Source organism: Glycine soja, chromosome 18 (genome assembly GCF_004193775.1).
Source record: "Glycine soja cultivar W05 chromosome 18, ASM419377v2, whole genome shotgun sequence".
Lineage (NCBI taxonomy): Eukaryota > Viridiplantae > Streptophyta > Magnoliopsida > Fabales > Fabaceae > Glycine > Glycine soja.
In genome coordinates, this window is record NC_041019.1 from 44,025,453 (window position 1) to 44,043,771 (window position 18,319).

At 33.1% G+C, this 18,319-nt stretch overlaps 1 protein-coding gene across 1 annotated transcript; it reads left to right on the top strand.

Annotated features, from left to right (window-relative positions):
* The first annotated feature begins 2,483 nt into the window (after nucleotides 1-2,483).
* Nucleotides 2,484-4,253, top strand: LOC114397282. Its single transcript, XM_028359366.1, has 4 exons — nucleotides 2,484-2,602; nucleotides 2,724-3,367; nucleotides 3,452-3,670; nucleotides 3,817-4,253. The coding sequence occupies exons 1-4, from the start codon at nucleotides 2,484-2,486 to the stop codon at nucleotides 4,251-4,253; spliced, it is 1,419 nt and encodes a 472-aa protein (XP_028215167.1).
* Nucleotides 4,254-18,319: the final 14,066 nt, after the last annotated feature.

Here is an 18,319-nt window from a genome sequence, read left to right on the forward strand (position 1 = left end):
CTTCGATACAGAGGAATTTGTTGTCCAAGTTTGGGAAAGAGAATATAACTATGTCAACTCTTAATTCATCACCATGTACTGCACCACATACAACTACAGGTTTTTGACCTACTTAGATTGGGATGACTTCTCAACATATAAATTCAGGAAGATACACAATATTCAATTCCAAACTAATAGAGCACATCTCGGATGACACTGATGACAAACTCGATATAACACAGGGAGACATTGTTACAGGTAATACGTTGTTATGTTAATTACAACATTTTTAAATTTCCAACTATTTGTATTTAATTGCTGACTATGTATGTGCTATATAGATTATTCACTTGACGACATAACTGAGGATTTTGCTGATACCGATTACGATGGCAATCTAGACGCACCATATGACAATGAAAATACCGGTTTTTACATTCACTGTCCAAATTATGTTGTATTGTCCTTCATTACCTTTGACAATGTACACAGTCTAAATTTTTGCATTTACATGTTGGTGCAAGTTACAAGGATATTGGAGATCCAATTTGGCAATGCAAGCAATGTAAAGCGAATATGTGGTATGATGAGAGGATTAACAAAGATAAACATACAAAAAACCCAAAGTTTTCATTATGTTGTGGTGATGGAAAAATACAACGGCCAATACTACATGATGCTTCGCAACCCTTGCGGCAACTACTCTTTGACAGCAGAGACTCACAAGCAAAGAAATTCCAGCAAAACATACGTTTATACAACCTAATGTTTGCATTCACATCTCCTGGTGTCAAAGTAGACACATCCTATAATACTGGAAGAGGTCCTCCTACATTGCGCATACATGGTCAATCACATCACCTTATTGAAAGCCTCCTACCTATGTCTGATAACTCACCAAAGTTTGCACAACTATATATTTATGACACGGAAAATGAAGTCAACAATAGCCTTTCACAATACCCGTAAGTCAAAACATTCGACTAATCTAATGTCACCTTTATAGTTATTTAAATTTAAATTTAAATATTTTTTTAAGAATGGTTACCATTAACAATTGTCTATGTCCAGTATAAAAAATAATGTTGATGAAGACATTATAATTGGTATCAAGAATATGCTAGATACCCACAATCCATATGCACAAAAATTCAAAATGGCAAGGGATAAACTAGACTCTTCTGCAGTGTGTGACCTGAAACTAAAGCTCATTAGTGACAGGCAATCAGATGGCAGATTATATAATTTGTCAAATGCTTCTGAAGTGGTTGCTTTAATTGTTGGTGATGAGCATACAATGAATAACAGAGATATCATCATCGAGAAGCAAACAGGCATGCTGCAAAGAATAAATGAACTTCATGCTGCATATTTACCTTTGCAATATCCTCTTTTGTAACCACACGGTGAAGATGACTACAGACCAAACATTCTTCATAAGGATCATCCGCATGGCCATGCTGCAAAGAGGAACAAAGTTACCATGCGTGAGTATTTTTGTTACATGATGCAATCAAGGGATAATGAAGCACAAACAATACTTCATTGAAGAAGATTGTTTCACCAATGGGTTGTTGATGGGTATTGTATGATTGAGTCTCAAAAACTAAACTATGTTAGACAACATCAACAAGAACTCCGAGTTGACAAGTACATCAATTTAAATGACTGTAATAATCAGCCCCTAACCCAAGGCAATGAAAAAGGTAAGAGAATTATACTACCAAGTTCGTTCGTTAGTAGTCAGAGATATATGGAACAATTGTATTTTGATGGGATGACAATTTGTGCCCATGTTGGATTTCCTGACCTATTCTTGACATTAACGTGTAATCCAACATGGCCAGAAATACAACGACAAGTTGCAAAGTCAAATCTTACAGCTCATGATTGCCCTGATGTTGTGTCACGGGTATTCAAAATGAAACTAAAGCAGTTGATGCATGATCTTAAAAGTGGACATGTGTTTGGTCTTTTTCCTACATTCCAATTTTACAATTATACTTAGAATTATACATTATTAATCATGATACTGATATTTTATTTGTAATACAGTTCTTTACACCATTGAGTGGCAAAAAAGAGGATTGCTTCATGCTCATATCTTAATCTTTTTGCATCCTTCAAATAAGTATCCAAATCCAGAAGACATTGACAACATAATTTCTGCTGAGATACCTAACAAGGACACACATCCAGAATTGTATCAAATTGTCTCCAACCATATGATGCATGGACCATGTGGACTAGCCAATAGAAGGGCACCATGTATGGCCAATGGCAAGTGTATCAGGTTTTTCCCAAAAAAGTTTCAGCCAACCACAATTGTTGACCAAGATGGTTTTCCTGTTTATAGAAGAAGAGACACCAGACGAACTGTGAAAAAGCAGGGTGTTCAACTCGATAATTGATTTGTTGTCCCATATAGTCCACATTTGCTACTCAAATATAGAACACACCTAAATATGGAATCGTGCAATCAAAGTACCTCAATAAAATACATGTTTAAGTACATCAACAAAGGATCTGATCGGATTACAACAGATATTGTCAATGACCAAAACCAAGATGGCACACACAATCAGGTTCATGATGAAATTAAACACTATCTTGGTTGTCGGTATGTGTCCATCATCTTCTCATTAAATGCAATTCTTCTATAGACAAAAAAACCCTTTGTTATTTCATTAATTAATAATTACTACAAATTATGTGTTCATATTTTATTTTTCATTCTCCAGGTATGTGTCGGCTCCTGAAACATGTTGGAAGATTTTCGCATTCCCAATGCATGGACGTGCACCAGTAGTTGAACGCCTTTATTTCCACCTAGAAAATCAACAGCCTGTTTACTGGAAAGATAATCATGAAATTGGCACAGTACTGGCTAAGAGTACAATCAAAGAATCAATGTCCACAACATGGATGGATTCTAATAAAATATACCATCATGGACGAGATCTTACTTATGCTGAATATGTGTCCAAATTTGTTTATGATGCCCGAAAAAGATGTTGGAAACCAAGGAAACAAGGAAATACTATTGGCAGGCTCATTTGGGTGCCCCTTTCCAGTGGAGAGTTGTTCTACATGAGGATGATGCTTTCCTCTGCTAAAGGATCACAATGTTACAAAGATATTAGAACAGTAGAAAATGTTGTCTATCATACATTCAGAGAAGCATGCTTTGCAAAAGGTTTTCTAGGAAGTGATCAAGAATTTGTTGGTGCCTTACAAGAAGCAAACAGTTGGGGAACTCCACACTATCTTAGGAAGTTATTTGTGAAGTTTCTATTTATGAATACCATGGATAGGCCAGAATATGTGTGGAAACAAACTTGGCAATGGATGGCAGATGATATTGTATTTAATCATAGGAGACAAGGTAATTTCATCAATCCTAAATAAATACGTATCAATCATAGCAAAAAACTCACTTACTGACAATGTCATTTTTTACTATTCATAGGCATCCAACTAACAGACAAAGAAAAAATGCATCTTTGTTTGACGGAAATTGAAAACCTCCTGCAAGCCAACAGGAAAAGCCTACGAGATTTTCCTTCAATGTCATACCCACTAGGATATGTTGTCAACCCGCACCAAAATAATCTCATCTACAATGAACTGGCTTACGACAGGGACATATTGGCCGCCGAATTTGATAAATGCTACCAGTCGCTAACAGGTATTTACAAAATATTTCACTTTTTACTAACACAATATGAATGCCCAACAATCCACACTAATAATACATCATTCATACATTACTAAATGTAGATGAGCAGGCTTCTATTTTTAATAAGATTATGCATGTGGTTGCAACTCAATCAGGTGGAGTTTATTTTCTGTATGGATATGGTGGCACATGCAAGACATTTGTGTGGAAAACTTTATCATATGCTATACGCTCTACTGACAACATTGTTTTAACAGTGGCTTCAAGGGGGATTGCCTCAATACTATTGCCTGGCAGTAGAACAACACATTCTAAGTTTGCTATTCCTGTCCCTGCAACACAAAATTCTACATGCAATATCCATCAAGGGAGTGATTTTGCTGAATTGTTGCATATCACAAAACTCATCATATGGGATGAAGCTCCAATGTGTCACAGATACAGTGTTGAGGCCCTTGACAAAAGTTTACAGGACATCATGCACAACGGCAATCCTTTTGGAGGAAAGGTCATTGTTTTCGGTGGTGATTTCCGTCAAATACTACCTGTTGTGCCAAGAGGTAATCGTTCTGACATTTCTATGCAACTCTAAATTCATCTTACATTTGGAACCATTGTCAAATTCTAAAGCTGACAAAAAATATGCGATTGCAATCAAATCCTACTGACCATTCCAACTTGGATGAACTAAAACAATTTTCTGAGTGGCTGCTAGACATAGGTGATGGTAAACTTGCAGAACCAAATGATGGTTATGGTGAAATCACCATCCCAGATGAGTTTCTTATCAAGGACTTTCAAGATCCTATCCAGGCAATTGTTGAAGCAACATATCCAGACTTATTACACAATTACAACAATGGAGATTTCTTGCAAAAAAGAGTTGTCCTTGCCTCTACAAAAGATGTTGTTGATAAAATAAATGACTATGTCTTGTCTTTGATTCCTGGTGAGGAGAAAGAGTATTGTAGTGCTGATTCTGTTGACAAATCAGATGAACTACATTTTATAGGGGGAGTAAACGCATGCACATTTTATCTATATACAATTGTTTGTTGCTTGCTTGAATCTTGATTTCAGGTATTGTATTGTCATCATCAAAAAGGGGGAGATTGTAGATGCAATTGGCTTTGATGTTTTGATGATGATCATGATGATGTGTTGCAATTGATGCAAATGGGCTTTTCAAGATTAAAATTCAAGACAATACTTCAAGATTACAAGTCACAACATCAAGATGATCACTAGAATATTAGGAAGGGAATTCCTAATTGAATTAGCAAAGGTTTGGCCAAGTGATTTAAATTAAAAAGTGTTTCTCAAAGGTTTTACTCTCTGGTAATCTATTACCAGAGGATGTAATCGATTACCAGTGGCCAAATACATTTTATAACAGCTACACAAATTTGAATTCGAAATTTTAGACTGTGTAATCGATTACACAATTTTGGTAATCGATTACCAGCAGTTAGTAAACGTTTTAATTCAAATTTTAAAAGCTGTAATCGATTACACAATTACTGTAATCGATTACCAGACAGGATTTTCAGAAAAATAATTTCAAGAGTCACAACTTTTCAAAGGCTTTATTCATGACCACCAATGGTCTATATATATGTGACTTAAACACGAAATTGCTTAGAGATTTTCAGAACAACAAAGTGTTTATCCTCTCAAAGAGAAAATTCATTTTATCCTCTTAAGAATTCCTTGGCCAATTCAATTGCAATTCATTAAGGAATTATTTGAGTGCTCAATCTGTAAAATCCATCTCTTTCTAGAGAGATTTGCTCTTCTTCTTCTTCTCATTCTCTAAGGGATTAAGAGACTGTGAGTCTCTTGTTGTAAAGGATCTCTAAACACAAAGGAAGGATTGTCCTTGTGTGTTTAGAACTTGTAAAAGGAATTTACAAGATAGTGGAACTCTCAAGCGGGTTGCTTGGGGACTGGACGTAGGCACAAGGGTGTGGCCGAACCAGTATAAAACTGAGTTTGCATTTTCTCTTCCCTTAATCTCCTTTATTTATTATTGCTTTATATTCATATTCAAATTGTTTCATTTGAATTAATATTTAAGAAGATTGTCATTAAGGGAATTCATAACTTGAGTAAAAAGTGAAATAGATTTTTAATTAGGGGAAACAGTTTCGAATATCTTAATTCAACCCCCCCTTCTTAAGATATCTGAGGCCACTTGTCTAACAAGTGGTATCAGAGCTTCATTCTTGTATAAAGTTTAGAAGCTTCAAGAAAAAGATGGCCTCAGCAAATTCCTTATTTCCGGAAGGGAATTCTATCAATAGACCTCCAATCTTTAATGGAGAGGGTTACCACTATTGGAAAACCCGAATGCAAATTTTTATCGAGGCAATAGATCTAAATATCTGGGAAGCCATAGAAATAGGGCCTTATATACCCACCACAGTAGAAAGAGTTTCAATAGATGGTAGTTCATCAAGTGAAAGCATAACCATAGAAAAACCTAGAGATAGATGGTCTGAAGAGGATAGAAAACGAGTACAATACAACTTAAAAGCCAAAAACATAATAACATCTGCCCTAGGAATGGATGAATATTTCAGGGTTTCAAATTGTAAGAGTGCTAAGGAAATGTGGGACACTCTTCGATTAACACATGAAGGAACTACAGATGTTAAAAGATCTAGGATAAATGCACTAACTCATGAGTATGAATTATTTAGAATGAATGCAAATGAAAATATTCAGAGTATGCAAAAGAGATTTACACATATAGTAAATCATCTAGCAGCCTTAGGCAAAGAATTTCAAAATGAAGATCTTATAAACAAGGTGCTAAGATGTTTAAGTAGAGAATGGCAACCCAAAGTAACGGCTATTTCTGAATCAAGAGATTTGTCTAACATGTCTCTTGCCACTTTATTTGGTAAGTTGCAGGAACACGAGATGGAACTATTGAGATTGCACCAAAATGAAGAAAATGACAAGAAAAAGAAAGGAATTGCTCTTAAAGCATCATCCTCAATTCAAGAAGAAAGTGATCAGGATAATGATCCAGATGATGATGATGATCTAAGTCTCTTTGTAAAAAGATTCAACAAGTTTCTTAAAGTAAGAGGAAATCAGAGGCGACCAAATTTTAAATCAAAGAGAAGGACAAAAAATTCATCCTCTACTCTAAAATGCTTTGAATGCAATCAACCTGGACATCTGAGGGTTGATTGTCCCATCTTCAAGAAAAAGATGGAAAAATCTGAAAAGAAAAATCATAGTGAGAAGAAACTAAAGAAAGCATACATCACATGGGATGAAAATGATTTGGAATCCTCTGAAGATTCTGAAAATGAAGAGATAAATCTTTGCCTTATGGCCAAAAGTTACGAAAGTGATGAAGAGGTAACATCTTCAAACAACTTATCTATTTCTTTTGATGAATTGCAAGATGCATTTGCTGATTTGCATAAAGAATCAATTAAACTTGCAAAATTAGTTTCATCATCAAAGAAAACAATTTCAAATTTAGAAAATGAAGTTTCGAAATTAAACAAAGAATTAGATCTTCTTAGAAATGAAGTATCAATCTCTAGAACAAATGAAAAAGTTAATATCTCCACTATTAATGACAAGAAAATAACAGATTCTTGTAGTTGTTGTGATAAATATGTAAAAGAAATTAAAGAGTTGAAAAATTCACTTGCAAAATTCTCATATAGTAGAAATAATTTAGATGTTATATTAAGTAAACAAAGATATGTGTCTAATAAAAATGGACTAGGGTATAAATATGAAAAACAACAAAAGGTTCATAAAAACTTTTTCACTTCCACACAAAAATGTAATTCTAATTCTATCACTTGTTTTTACTGTGGAAGAAGAGGACATGGCATATCAACTTGCTACTTCAAGAAAAATTACAGTAACATTAAAATGATATGGGTCCCAAAAGGATCCTCAGTTTATACTAACATGCAAGGACCCAATAAAATTTGGGTACCTAAGTCAAAAACTTGATTATGCAGGTATCTTTGAGAAAGAAGTGGTACATAGATAGCGGATGCTCAAAACATATGACTGGAGATGCATCAAATTTTACACATATATCTCCAAAGAAAAGCGGGCATGTAACATATGGTGACAACAACAAAGGTAGAATTCTTGGAGTGGGTAAAATAGGTACAAATTCTTCAAACTCCATTGAAAATGTTCTACTTGTTGAAGGCCTTAAGCACAGCCTGCTTAGCGTTAGTCAACTATGTGACAAAGGCTATCTAGTATCATTTGATTCTCAGAAATGTCTTATAGAACATAAGCATGACATTAATATAAAGCATGTAGGACATAGAGTCAATAATATTTACATGATAGACTTAAGCATAAAACAAGAAAACAATCATTGCTTTCTTAGTAAAGATGATGATCCATGGTTATGGCATAAAAGAATTGCTCACATAAACATGGATCACTTAAATAAATTAATTTCAAAAGATTTAGTAGTTGGTTTGCCTAAATTGAAATTTGAAAAAGATAAACTATGTGATGCATGTCAAAAGGGCAAACAAACAAGAGTCTCATTCAAATCTAAAAATGTTGTTTCAACCACTCGACCATTACAGTTATTGCATATGGATCTATTTGGTCCATCTAGAACCATGAGTTTTGGAGGAAATTACTACGCTTTAGTTATAGTTGATGATTTCTCTAGATATACTTGGACATTATTTATTACACATAAAAGTGATTCATTCCAAGCATTTAGGAAACTTGCTAAAGTCATACAAAACAAGAAAAATCTCAAGATTGCATCCATTAGAAGTGATCATGGGGGTGAATTTGAAAATAAAGATTTTGAATTATTTTGTGATGAACATGGTATTGAACATAATTTTTCTGCACCAAGAACCCCTCAACAAAATGGAGTTGTTGAGAGGAAAAATAGGTCATTGGAAGAAATTGCAAGAACTTTATTAAATGATACTTCTCTTCCAAAGTATTTTTGGGCTGAAGCTGTCAATACTGCATGTTACATCATGAATAGAGCCTTGATAAGACCTATTTTAAAGAAAACCCCATATGAGTTATTTAATGGTAGAAAACCTAATATTTCTCATCTACATGTTTTTGGTTGCAAGTGCTTTGTACTTAATAATGGTAAAGATAATCTAGGAAAATTCGATGCAAAATCTGATGAAGGCATTTTTCTTGGATATTCATTACAAAGCAAAGCATATAGAATATATAATAAGAGAACTATGAATATAGAGGAATCCATTCATGTTACCTTTGATGAATCTAATGCTATATTGTCAAGAAAGAATATGCTAGATGACATTGCTGATTCTTTAGAACATATGAACATTCATGAACAAGATTCCAAAGGAAATGACAAAGGAAACAATGAAGATCCTCCATAAGAAGGCAAATCCAATGATGCACTCCCAAGAGAATGGAAAACTTCAAGAGATCATCCCCTCGACAACATTATTGGTGATATCTCAAAAGGGGTAACAACTAGACACTCTCTTAAAGATTTATGCAATAATATGGCTTTTGTATCCATGATTGAACCTAAAAATATAAAAGAAGCCATAATAGATGATAATTGGATCATTGCCATGCAAGAAGAATTAAACCAATTTGAAAGAAATAATGTGTGGAAATTAGTAGAAAAACCTGAAAATTATCCTATCATAGGTACACAATGGGTTTTTAGAAATAAATTAGATGAACATGGTATAATTATTAGAAATAAAGCCAGGTTAGTAGCAAAAGGGTATAATCAAGAAGAAGGAATAGACTATGAAGAAACATATGCTCCTGTTGCAAGATTAGAAGCCATTAGAATGCTATTGGCATATGCATCCATAATGAATTTTAAACTTTATCAAATGGATGTTAAGAGTGCCTTTCTAAATGGCTTAATTCAAGAAGAGGTATATGTTGAACAACCCCCTGGTTTTGAAATTCCTGATAAACCAAACCATGTTTATAAATTACAAAAGGCTCTTTATGGTTTGAAACAAGCCCCTAGGGCATGGTATGAACGATTAAGCAATTTTCTTCTAGAAATAGATTTCTCCAGAGGTAAAGTGGATACCACATTGTTCATAAAGAGAAAGCATAATGATATTTTGTTGGTTCAAATATATGTTGATGATATAATTTTTGGATCCACTAATGATTCATTGTGCAAGGAGTTTTCCCTTGATATGCAAAGTGAATTTGAAATGTCAATGATGGGAGAACTAAAGTACTTTCTGGGATTACAAATCAAGCAAACTCAAGAACGTATATTCATCAATCAATCCAAATACTGCAAGGAATTGATCAAAAGATTTGGGATGGATAGTGCAAAACACATGTCTACACCGATGAGCACTAATTGTTACTTAGATAAAGATGAATCTGGTCAGTCTATAGACATAAAACAATATCGAGGTATGATCGGATCTCTTCTTTATTTATCTGCTAGTAGACCTGATATTATGTTTAGTGTATGCATGTGTGCTAGGTTTCAATCCAACCCCAAACAATCACATTTAAGTGCAGTAAAGAGAATCATGAGATATCTATTAGGAACAATCAATTTAGGATTATGGTATCCTAAGAATTCAACATGTAACTTAATAGGATATTCTGATTCTGATTTTGCCGGATCTAAAACTGATAGAAAAAGTACAAGTGGAACTTGTCAATTTATTGGATCGGTTCTTGTCTCATGGCATAGTAAGAAACAAAACAGTGTTGCTTTATCTACTGCTGAAGCGGAGTATATCTCTGCCGGTAGTTGTTGTGCACAAATTTTATGGATGAAGCAACAATTATCTGACTATGGCATCATTCTTGATCGCATACCTATTAAGTGTGATAATACTAGTGCCATAAATCTATCCAAAAACCCAGTTCAACATTCAAGAACTAAACATATAGAGATTAGACACCACTTTCTTAGAGATCATGTCTTAAAGGGAGATTGTGTATTAGAATTTGTTGACACTAAGAATCAACTTGCTGATATTTTCACTAAACCTCTCCCCAAGGAAGTGTTCTTCTCTATTAGAAGAGAATTAGGTCTCTTAGATGTAAGAGATTTAGAAAAATAGGGATTGATTGGTTGATTGATTGGTTGATTTACTTCTACCTTTTGATTGTAGATTATTTTGTTTGATCTTGTTTGAATTCTTGTTTTTATGATAGAATTTATGATTTCTTGTGTATATAATAATTGAATGATTGAATTTAGTGTATTAATAGTGAAAATTAGTCATATAGGATGTATTTGAGCATAAATATAGATATTCTCTTAAGAAACTAGCCTAGGATAGGCTCTGGTAATCGATTACCATCCAGTGTAATCGATTACACATGAACAGGCAGCCTGTAATCGATTACAACATCCTGTAATCGATTACCAGAAGGCTTATTGGGCCTGTAATCGATTACCAATACCTGTAATCGATTACAATGCGTCATCTTCTATAAATACTCACGAAATCAGAGCTGCTGCGCAGCCAAAGCATCCTCCACGTTTTCCTCCATACCTAGAACTTCAAACCTTCGATTCTCACTCAATTCTTCACCAAATCACGTCCCGTAAAGCCCAATCTTCCTCTTTTTCACTCCTCTTTCACTTCCACCGATCAAAATCCAGAAAAACTTCATCAAATGGCAGAGCCATCAAAGAAGAGAACGGGATCATCCTCCACCGCTACCGCTGCTGCCCATCGCCGTCACGGCCCATCCGGAGCACCCACAGCACCTATTCCTCCTTCTTTGTCATCTCCAAGATCATCAACACTGTTTTCATCCGATGATCAACGTCTACGATACCTTTCTCAGTTTTCTTCTAGAATAATCTTAGATCCTAAGTACCTAGACGTAGAGTTCTTTAATGATGAAACGTTTGATTGCTATCAAGTGTTTCAAAACTCTGGTCTTGTTGATTTCATGTCATTAAAATTGCCGTATTATCCTGAACTTGTTAAGGTCTTCTACTGCAATTTAAAAATTCAGGATGGTATTATTATGTCTGAGGTGCATGGTACTTCTATGGTCATTGATCAGTCACTTTTCTTTTCTTTGACTCATTTACCCAGTCAAGGTGCACCTTTTGAGGGCACCATTGTTGATGACTGGAAATTCGATTATTCAAGTCATGATGCTCGTCGCATGGTCTGCAATGATCAAGCTGAAATGACCGGTAGATTGCTGGCCGAGTCATTAACTTTTGATAATCGCATCATGCATTATATCATTGTTAGAATTTTGCTACCTCGGTCTTCAAATTTAGCACAAGCCTCTGAGGAGGATTTGATTCTTATGTGGGCTTTTCTTACCGGTCGTCAGATCGACTGGGCCCATTTGGTTCGGTACCGAATGCATAAGGCATTACGGGCCAATGCACCTCTTCCTTATCCACATTTGATTACTCTGTTTTTGCGTCATTTTCAAATTCCGCTTGATGATGAACCCTTTGTTCAAGTCAAGCGTTCCTTTGCAATTGGTGCTGGTGCAGTGACCTCCTTTGGGTATCGTAAAGATCGGAATGGACAATGGCTGAAGAAGGATGCACTCCCTCCTCAAGATGAACGTACTCCTTCACCTCCCCCTCAACGTGAAGATTCCGCACTCATGAATGAAGTCCTCTCCGAATTACGGGGTCTTCGTTCTTATGTTGGTGACCGCTTCGACTCGTTAGATTCACGCTTTGCCGGTATGGACATTTGCCTTACACAGCTTGAAGAGGATGTCGGATACATTCGTCAGAGTTTTGATCTTCCTCCACCACCTCCATCTTCTTAGATTTTAGTTTCTGACTATATGTCTTTTTATAAGCCGTGTATTTTGGCTTTTAGTTTCTTAGAATTTACATTATTATGCTAAGTACTTTGCTTATTTATCTTTTGGTTTTTAAATTTCAGTCTTGGATATTTTGTGGTTGTTGACATTTTATGTTATTTGAATTCTAGTTTGATTATTTCTTGTTTGTGAGTTTGGCTTATTGTGTTTAAATACTCTGATATTTATATCTTGCAACTCCATTGTTATATCTGTGTTGATTTCCGAGTTCTTTGGCTTTTTGATGTTGCCAAAGGGGGAGAAAAGGTTGCTTAACAAACTTAGAAATCAAGTGATCATGTATTCCGAAATATAGGGGGAGTAAACGCATGCACATTTTATCTATATACAATTGTTTGTTGCTTGCTTGAATCTTGATTTCAGGTATTGTATTGTCATCATCAAAAAGGGGGAGATTGTAGATGCAATTGGCTTTGATGTTTTGATGATGATCATGATGATGTGTTGCAATTGATGCAAATGGGCTTTTCAAGATTAAAATTCAAGACAATACTTCAAGATTACAAGTCACAACATCAAGATGATCACTAGAATATTAGGAAGGGAATTCCTAATTGAATTAGCAAAGGTTTGGCCAAGTGATTTAAATTAAAAAGTGTTTCTCAAAGGTTTTACTCTCTGGTAATCGATTACCAGAGGATGTAATCGATTACCAGTGGCCAAATACATTTTATAACAGCTACAAAAATTTGAATTCGAAATTTTAGACTGTGTAATCGATTACACAATTTTGGTAATCGATTACCAGCAGTTAGTAAACGTTTTAATTCAAATTTTAAAAGCTGTAATCGATTACACAATTACTGTAATCGATTACCAGACAGGATTTTTAGAAAAATAATTTCAAGAGTCACAACTTTTCAAAGGCTTTATTCATGACCACCAATGGTCTATATATATGTGACTTAAACACGAAATTGCTTAGAGATTTTCAGAACAACAAAGTGTTTATCCTCTCAAAGAGCAAATTCATTTTATCCTCTTAAGAATTCCTTGGCCAATTCAATTGCAATTCATTAAGGAATTATTTGAGTGCTCAATCTGTAAAATCCATCTCTTTCTAGAGAGATTTGCTCTTCTTCTTCTTCTCATTCTCTAAGGGATTAAGAGACTGTGAGTCTCTTGTTGTAAAGGATCTCTAAACACAAAGGAAGGATTGTCCTTGTGTGTTTAGAACTTGTAAAAGGAATTTACAAGATAGTGGAACTCTCAAGCGGGTTGCTTGGGGACTGGACGTAGGCACAAGGGTGTGGCCGAACCAGTATAAAACTGAGTTTGCATTTTCTCTTCCCTTAATCTCCTTTATTTATTATTGTTTTATATTCATATTCAAATTGTTTCATTTGAATTAATATTTAAGAAGATTGTCATTAAGGGAATTCATAACTTGAGTAAAAAGTGAAATAGATTTTTAATTAGGGGAAACAGTTTCGAATATCTTAATTCAACCCCCCCCCCTTTTTAAGATATCTGAGGTCACTTGTCTAACAATTGTAACAATAATTAACGACGGATTACCTAAAGTGATAGTCAAATATAAAAGTTCATAACTCCAACACCCATTAAGGTATCTATAAATATGAGTGAATTCTTGAGTTAAAAATATTGTTGATTTTCATTTATTATATTTATTTATTGCTTATTGGCAAGTCTTATTGACTTTATACCTTGGTGTGTCTTTTTCAAATATCTCACCCTCTAAAGAGAATCAAACAACCAAATATTTAGAGAAAAGATCATGAAGTGAAGAAGTTATTGAGAGGAAAGTTACTTTACTACACTTTGACATGTATAATTACTTTGGCTAAAATCAAATCCTATTCGATAACTTTGACATAGTTAGATAATTTAGAAATTTTATAAAATCTTGAGACATTATAATATACACTGAATTTGTTGTCTAAACTTGACTATTTAAAAGTGTCAAATTGAAAAAAAAAACAAACATAAATGCAAATGTAGAATTTATTGTTATACTTCCTCCGGTTTAGTATCAAGGTGATTCTGTTTCTGTTTCTATATATATATGGGTCCGTGCAGCATTTCCACGATATCGTTATGATTATAAGATCCAAATTAAAAATGATGTTTATTTATTTTTATAAGATCAATTTCATGTTGTCACATGCATTATTTTTTTTTAGACTAGAATATCCCAAATTAATTGTATGATAAGAAATTGATTAGAAGAGAAAAAAGAGTCTATACAAGAGAGGGAAGATTATTAATGATATGGGTAATTTTGAAAAAAGAAAAAAACAGTTTGGATAAATTTATTATTGTCTACTAAATTAATGATTTTCAATAATTGTAATGAATTAGATAATTAAATTTTATAAATAGGAATAAAGGAAGTAAGTTATTTTAAGTATGAGACTTGTACTAAACTAGGGTAATCCCAAATTACACTTTTTAAGTATATAAGACTTTTTATAAAATTAGGATGAGTTTAGACTAATTTCGACGAGTTTAGATTTTAGAAATTAGACTCAATTATTTTGAGGATATGCCTTTTTTATACTTTGGGCTATTCTAATTCTAGTCTGGTGTTTTATATATAATTTTCTTAAAATAATTTTTTCTTAATAATAAAATTTCATGACTTAAAAGAAGTTCATGTTATATTCTCACTAATTCTTGAAAGGGTTAATATCATAAGGTCTTCTCGTGTCAATGATAATGCGAGGTTCATTTGTAATGAATCTAACACTCTAGTTTGTAAGAAATAAAGTGATTAATAATTTGTAAAGGTTATTCAAGGTATTTATAACCAACTTGAATGTTTCACTCTACTAAGAGGTACGTGAATGTATATATACAAGGAAGGCATAATCGAAAAATGAAATAATTAATCCTAAATTTGTGATCAAATAATTTGTTCTATTTACAATAACTAGAAAAGTTAAAAATAAGGAAAATATTAATAACTAGGAATAAAATCTCAATATAATAATTTAACTATAAATATATTTGTGAATCTGATTGATTTATTTTTTAAATGCTTGAAGAGATTTTAGTATGCCATTATGTGGTTTAAATGTTAACCATTATTTATTATGTTTTGATTTACTTGAAAATCAATTTTTGCATGTTTTCTATTGGGTTGACCTATTTCTAAACTTACAGGCCGTTGGGCTAAGACGCTATCTTCAGTCCAGAATATTTTACCCAAATTCATGTGGGTGTCATTCCAGTTTTTTGTTTTTTCAACTGTTGCTATGCGCACCCAGCATAATTGTTGGTATACTCAGAAAAATCACAAAATTTCATTTTTGTCCTTCTGTAAAATAGATAGATTGATGAATTTGTAAGCCTAATATGGATTGATCAATCCATAAGCCTCATATGAATCCGTATGAGGCCCAAACGATGCCAAACGAATTGAATTGGGCTTATGACCAATCCATATGAGGCCCAAACAATTTTTTTAAATTTTTTTCAAAAATATGTTTTACAAATTAATTTAAAATTAATGACCCATGCATGAATCAAACTTGTTACTTTCGTGTTATTAGCACGATGTTCTAATCAACTGAGTTAATAGGTCAATTATGTTATAAAATAATTAATGTCGCTATATATAACAATAAAATTTCTAATGCATATTTAATGCACATGTAAATTTAAAAAATAAATTTTGTGACAATTAATTTTGATCTAATAATTAATTTTTTTACATATATAAATTGTAAATAAAAATCATAGGTTTGATAAAAATTTATATATGTAAGTAAATAAATTATTAGATCAAAATTAATTATCATAAAATTTATTATCTAAATTTACATGTGCATGAAATATGCATTAGAAATGTTCTTGTTATATATAACGATATTAATTATTTTATAACATAATTGGCTTATTAGCTCAATTGGTTAAAATATTTTTGAAAAAAAACAAAAAAAAAACTGTTTGGGCCTCCTACGAATTCCGTAAGCCATTTCGTATTAGCTTTAGGGTGAAAATGGAATTTTACTGTTTTACTGGGTGTACCAGCAATGCTGGATGCGGGTAGCAACAACCTTATTTTTTGTTTAATATTTGATTTGGGTTTAGAATTTAAAGTTTACATTTTTTTCTTGTAGTTAATTGTTTTAAAAAGTATAAATAAAATAATTTTTGATTTGGACAAAAAATAATAATAATAAAATATTAAATATAATTAGTAAGGAGTACATATGGACAACAAATAAAAACAAATAATCTCACCTAAAAACTCAAATGTATGAGGAAAAAAAACAATGATAACAACATTGTCTAATAAAAACTCTTCATAATGCTGCATGTAATTTCTCCCAATGTTTTTTTTTAAAATAAATGTGTTGAAAGATGTCAGATAGAATATATAATTCGTAACAGAATAATGTGAATTGTGACAATGTCAAATTGTTTTATGCTCATAGTGTGCAACTTCTTCCCTCTGTAGTAGTAGTAGTTAAGAAAAAATTCTAAGTAATTATTCAGAGAGGAAATCAAGTCAGCACGTCTTCCGCAAACATTCATTATGCCAATTCCTATTTTCAAAATCTTGTAGAGTCCAAAGATGATTGACCCAGCCCAAGTTTACACGCAAAAGGAGTGTAATACTTTGTTCATACCACTCGTGTACACATTCATCCATGCTACCTAATCAAGTGGTTTAATTATAAATTTGTTTAGACAAATACGGAAATTGCTAACCCCTACTATTCAAACTTGTCCGGTGCAAATTTGTTTTGTGTTTGTAAATATCAAAACTCGTAATTTGGCAAGTTTCCTTCACTCAACACAATCATAAATATGTCTTATCATTGTTATCGACCATCAAAATTGTCTACAAATCGTGCTAACAAGTCAAGAAAATCAATTAAGTAATAAGGAGTAGGATGAAAAGGGTGTAGTCTATTGGACAATGGCAACATGCAGGTATTCCAGTCAAGTTTCGCTTTCAAGACAGCGGTTTCCATGGCACAACTGCTTCTTTTGTGTTTCTATTTTGTATTATTCTTCCTTATTTTTCTAACAATTTGAAAGTGAACCTTTATTGTAGTAATAAACAAAAATGATTTAGAATGTGCCAAAGATTGTTCTTGGTTTGTCAAAGTTAGTACCTCCCAATGGAATGAACTATCAGTGATGGTCACAAAAATTGATGATTCTATTTGAAGCCCGAGAGGTTGATTATGCATTGTTTGATGATCCTCCCAATGACCCAATTAATAACATTGATGTACCAGCAACACCTATACCTACTAGAACTGAGAAAGCACTTATAACATCAACACTTGCTACAACCGGGAAAGCTTGTGAAGAGGCCAAGATAAAATATGCAAAGGACAACAAAACTGTAACGAGTCATTTATCGACTCGTATGATAGATAATATGTTTGATATATCCATCAATCAAAAGTCTCTGAAGGAGATCTGGGACACTCTGTTGAAACATTGTTAAGTCTGGTTGTGTCCAAGTCACTTGGACTGTACTAAACAATTAAATCCCTAAGATTTTGATGTTAACAAAGTATAAATATAATATAATATATATATATATATATATAAGCACAGAAAAACATGAAATGAAAGGCTCTAGACGATAGGCAAAATATCAGTCATTAGACGATATTGCTTCAGTGTCAAGTCTTGAGAAGACAAGTGCTTTAACACTTGGCTCACAGTATAAAAGCAATGAAACAGTTACTATATCCTCAAGTATTGAAAACAATCACAAGAAAGTAACGTCCATAGGCTTAGTAAGAAACTCCCACCATAACGCACAAAAGGAAGATTTAAATTATCTTATCTTGACATTCTTAATTTATTTTTGTCTTATGTTATTAATGTTTC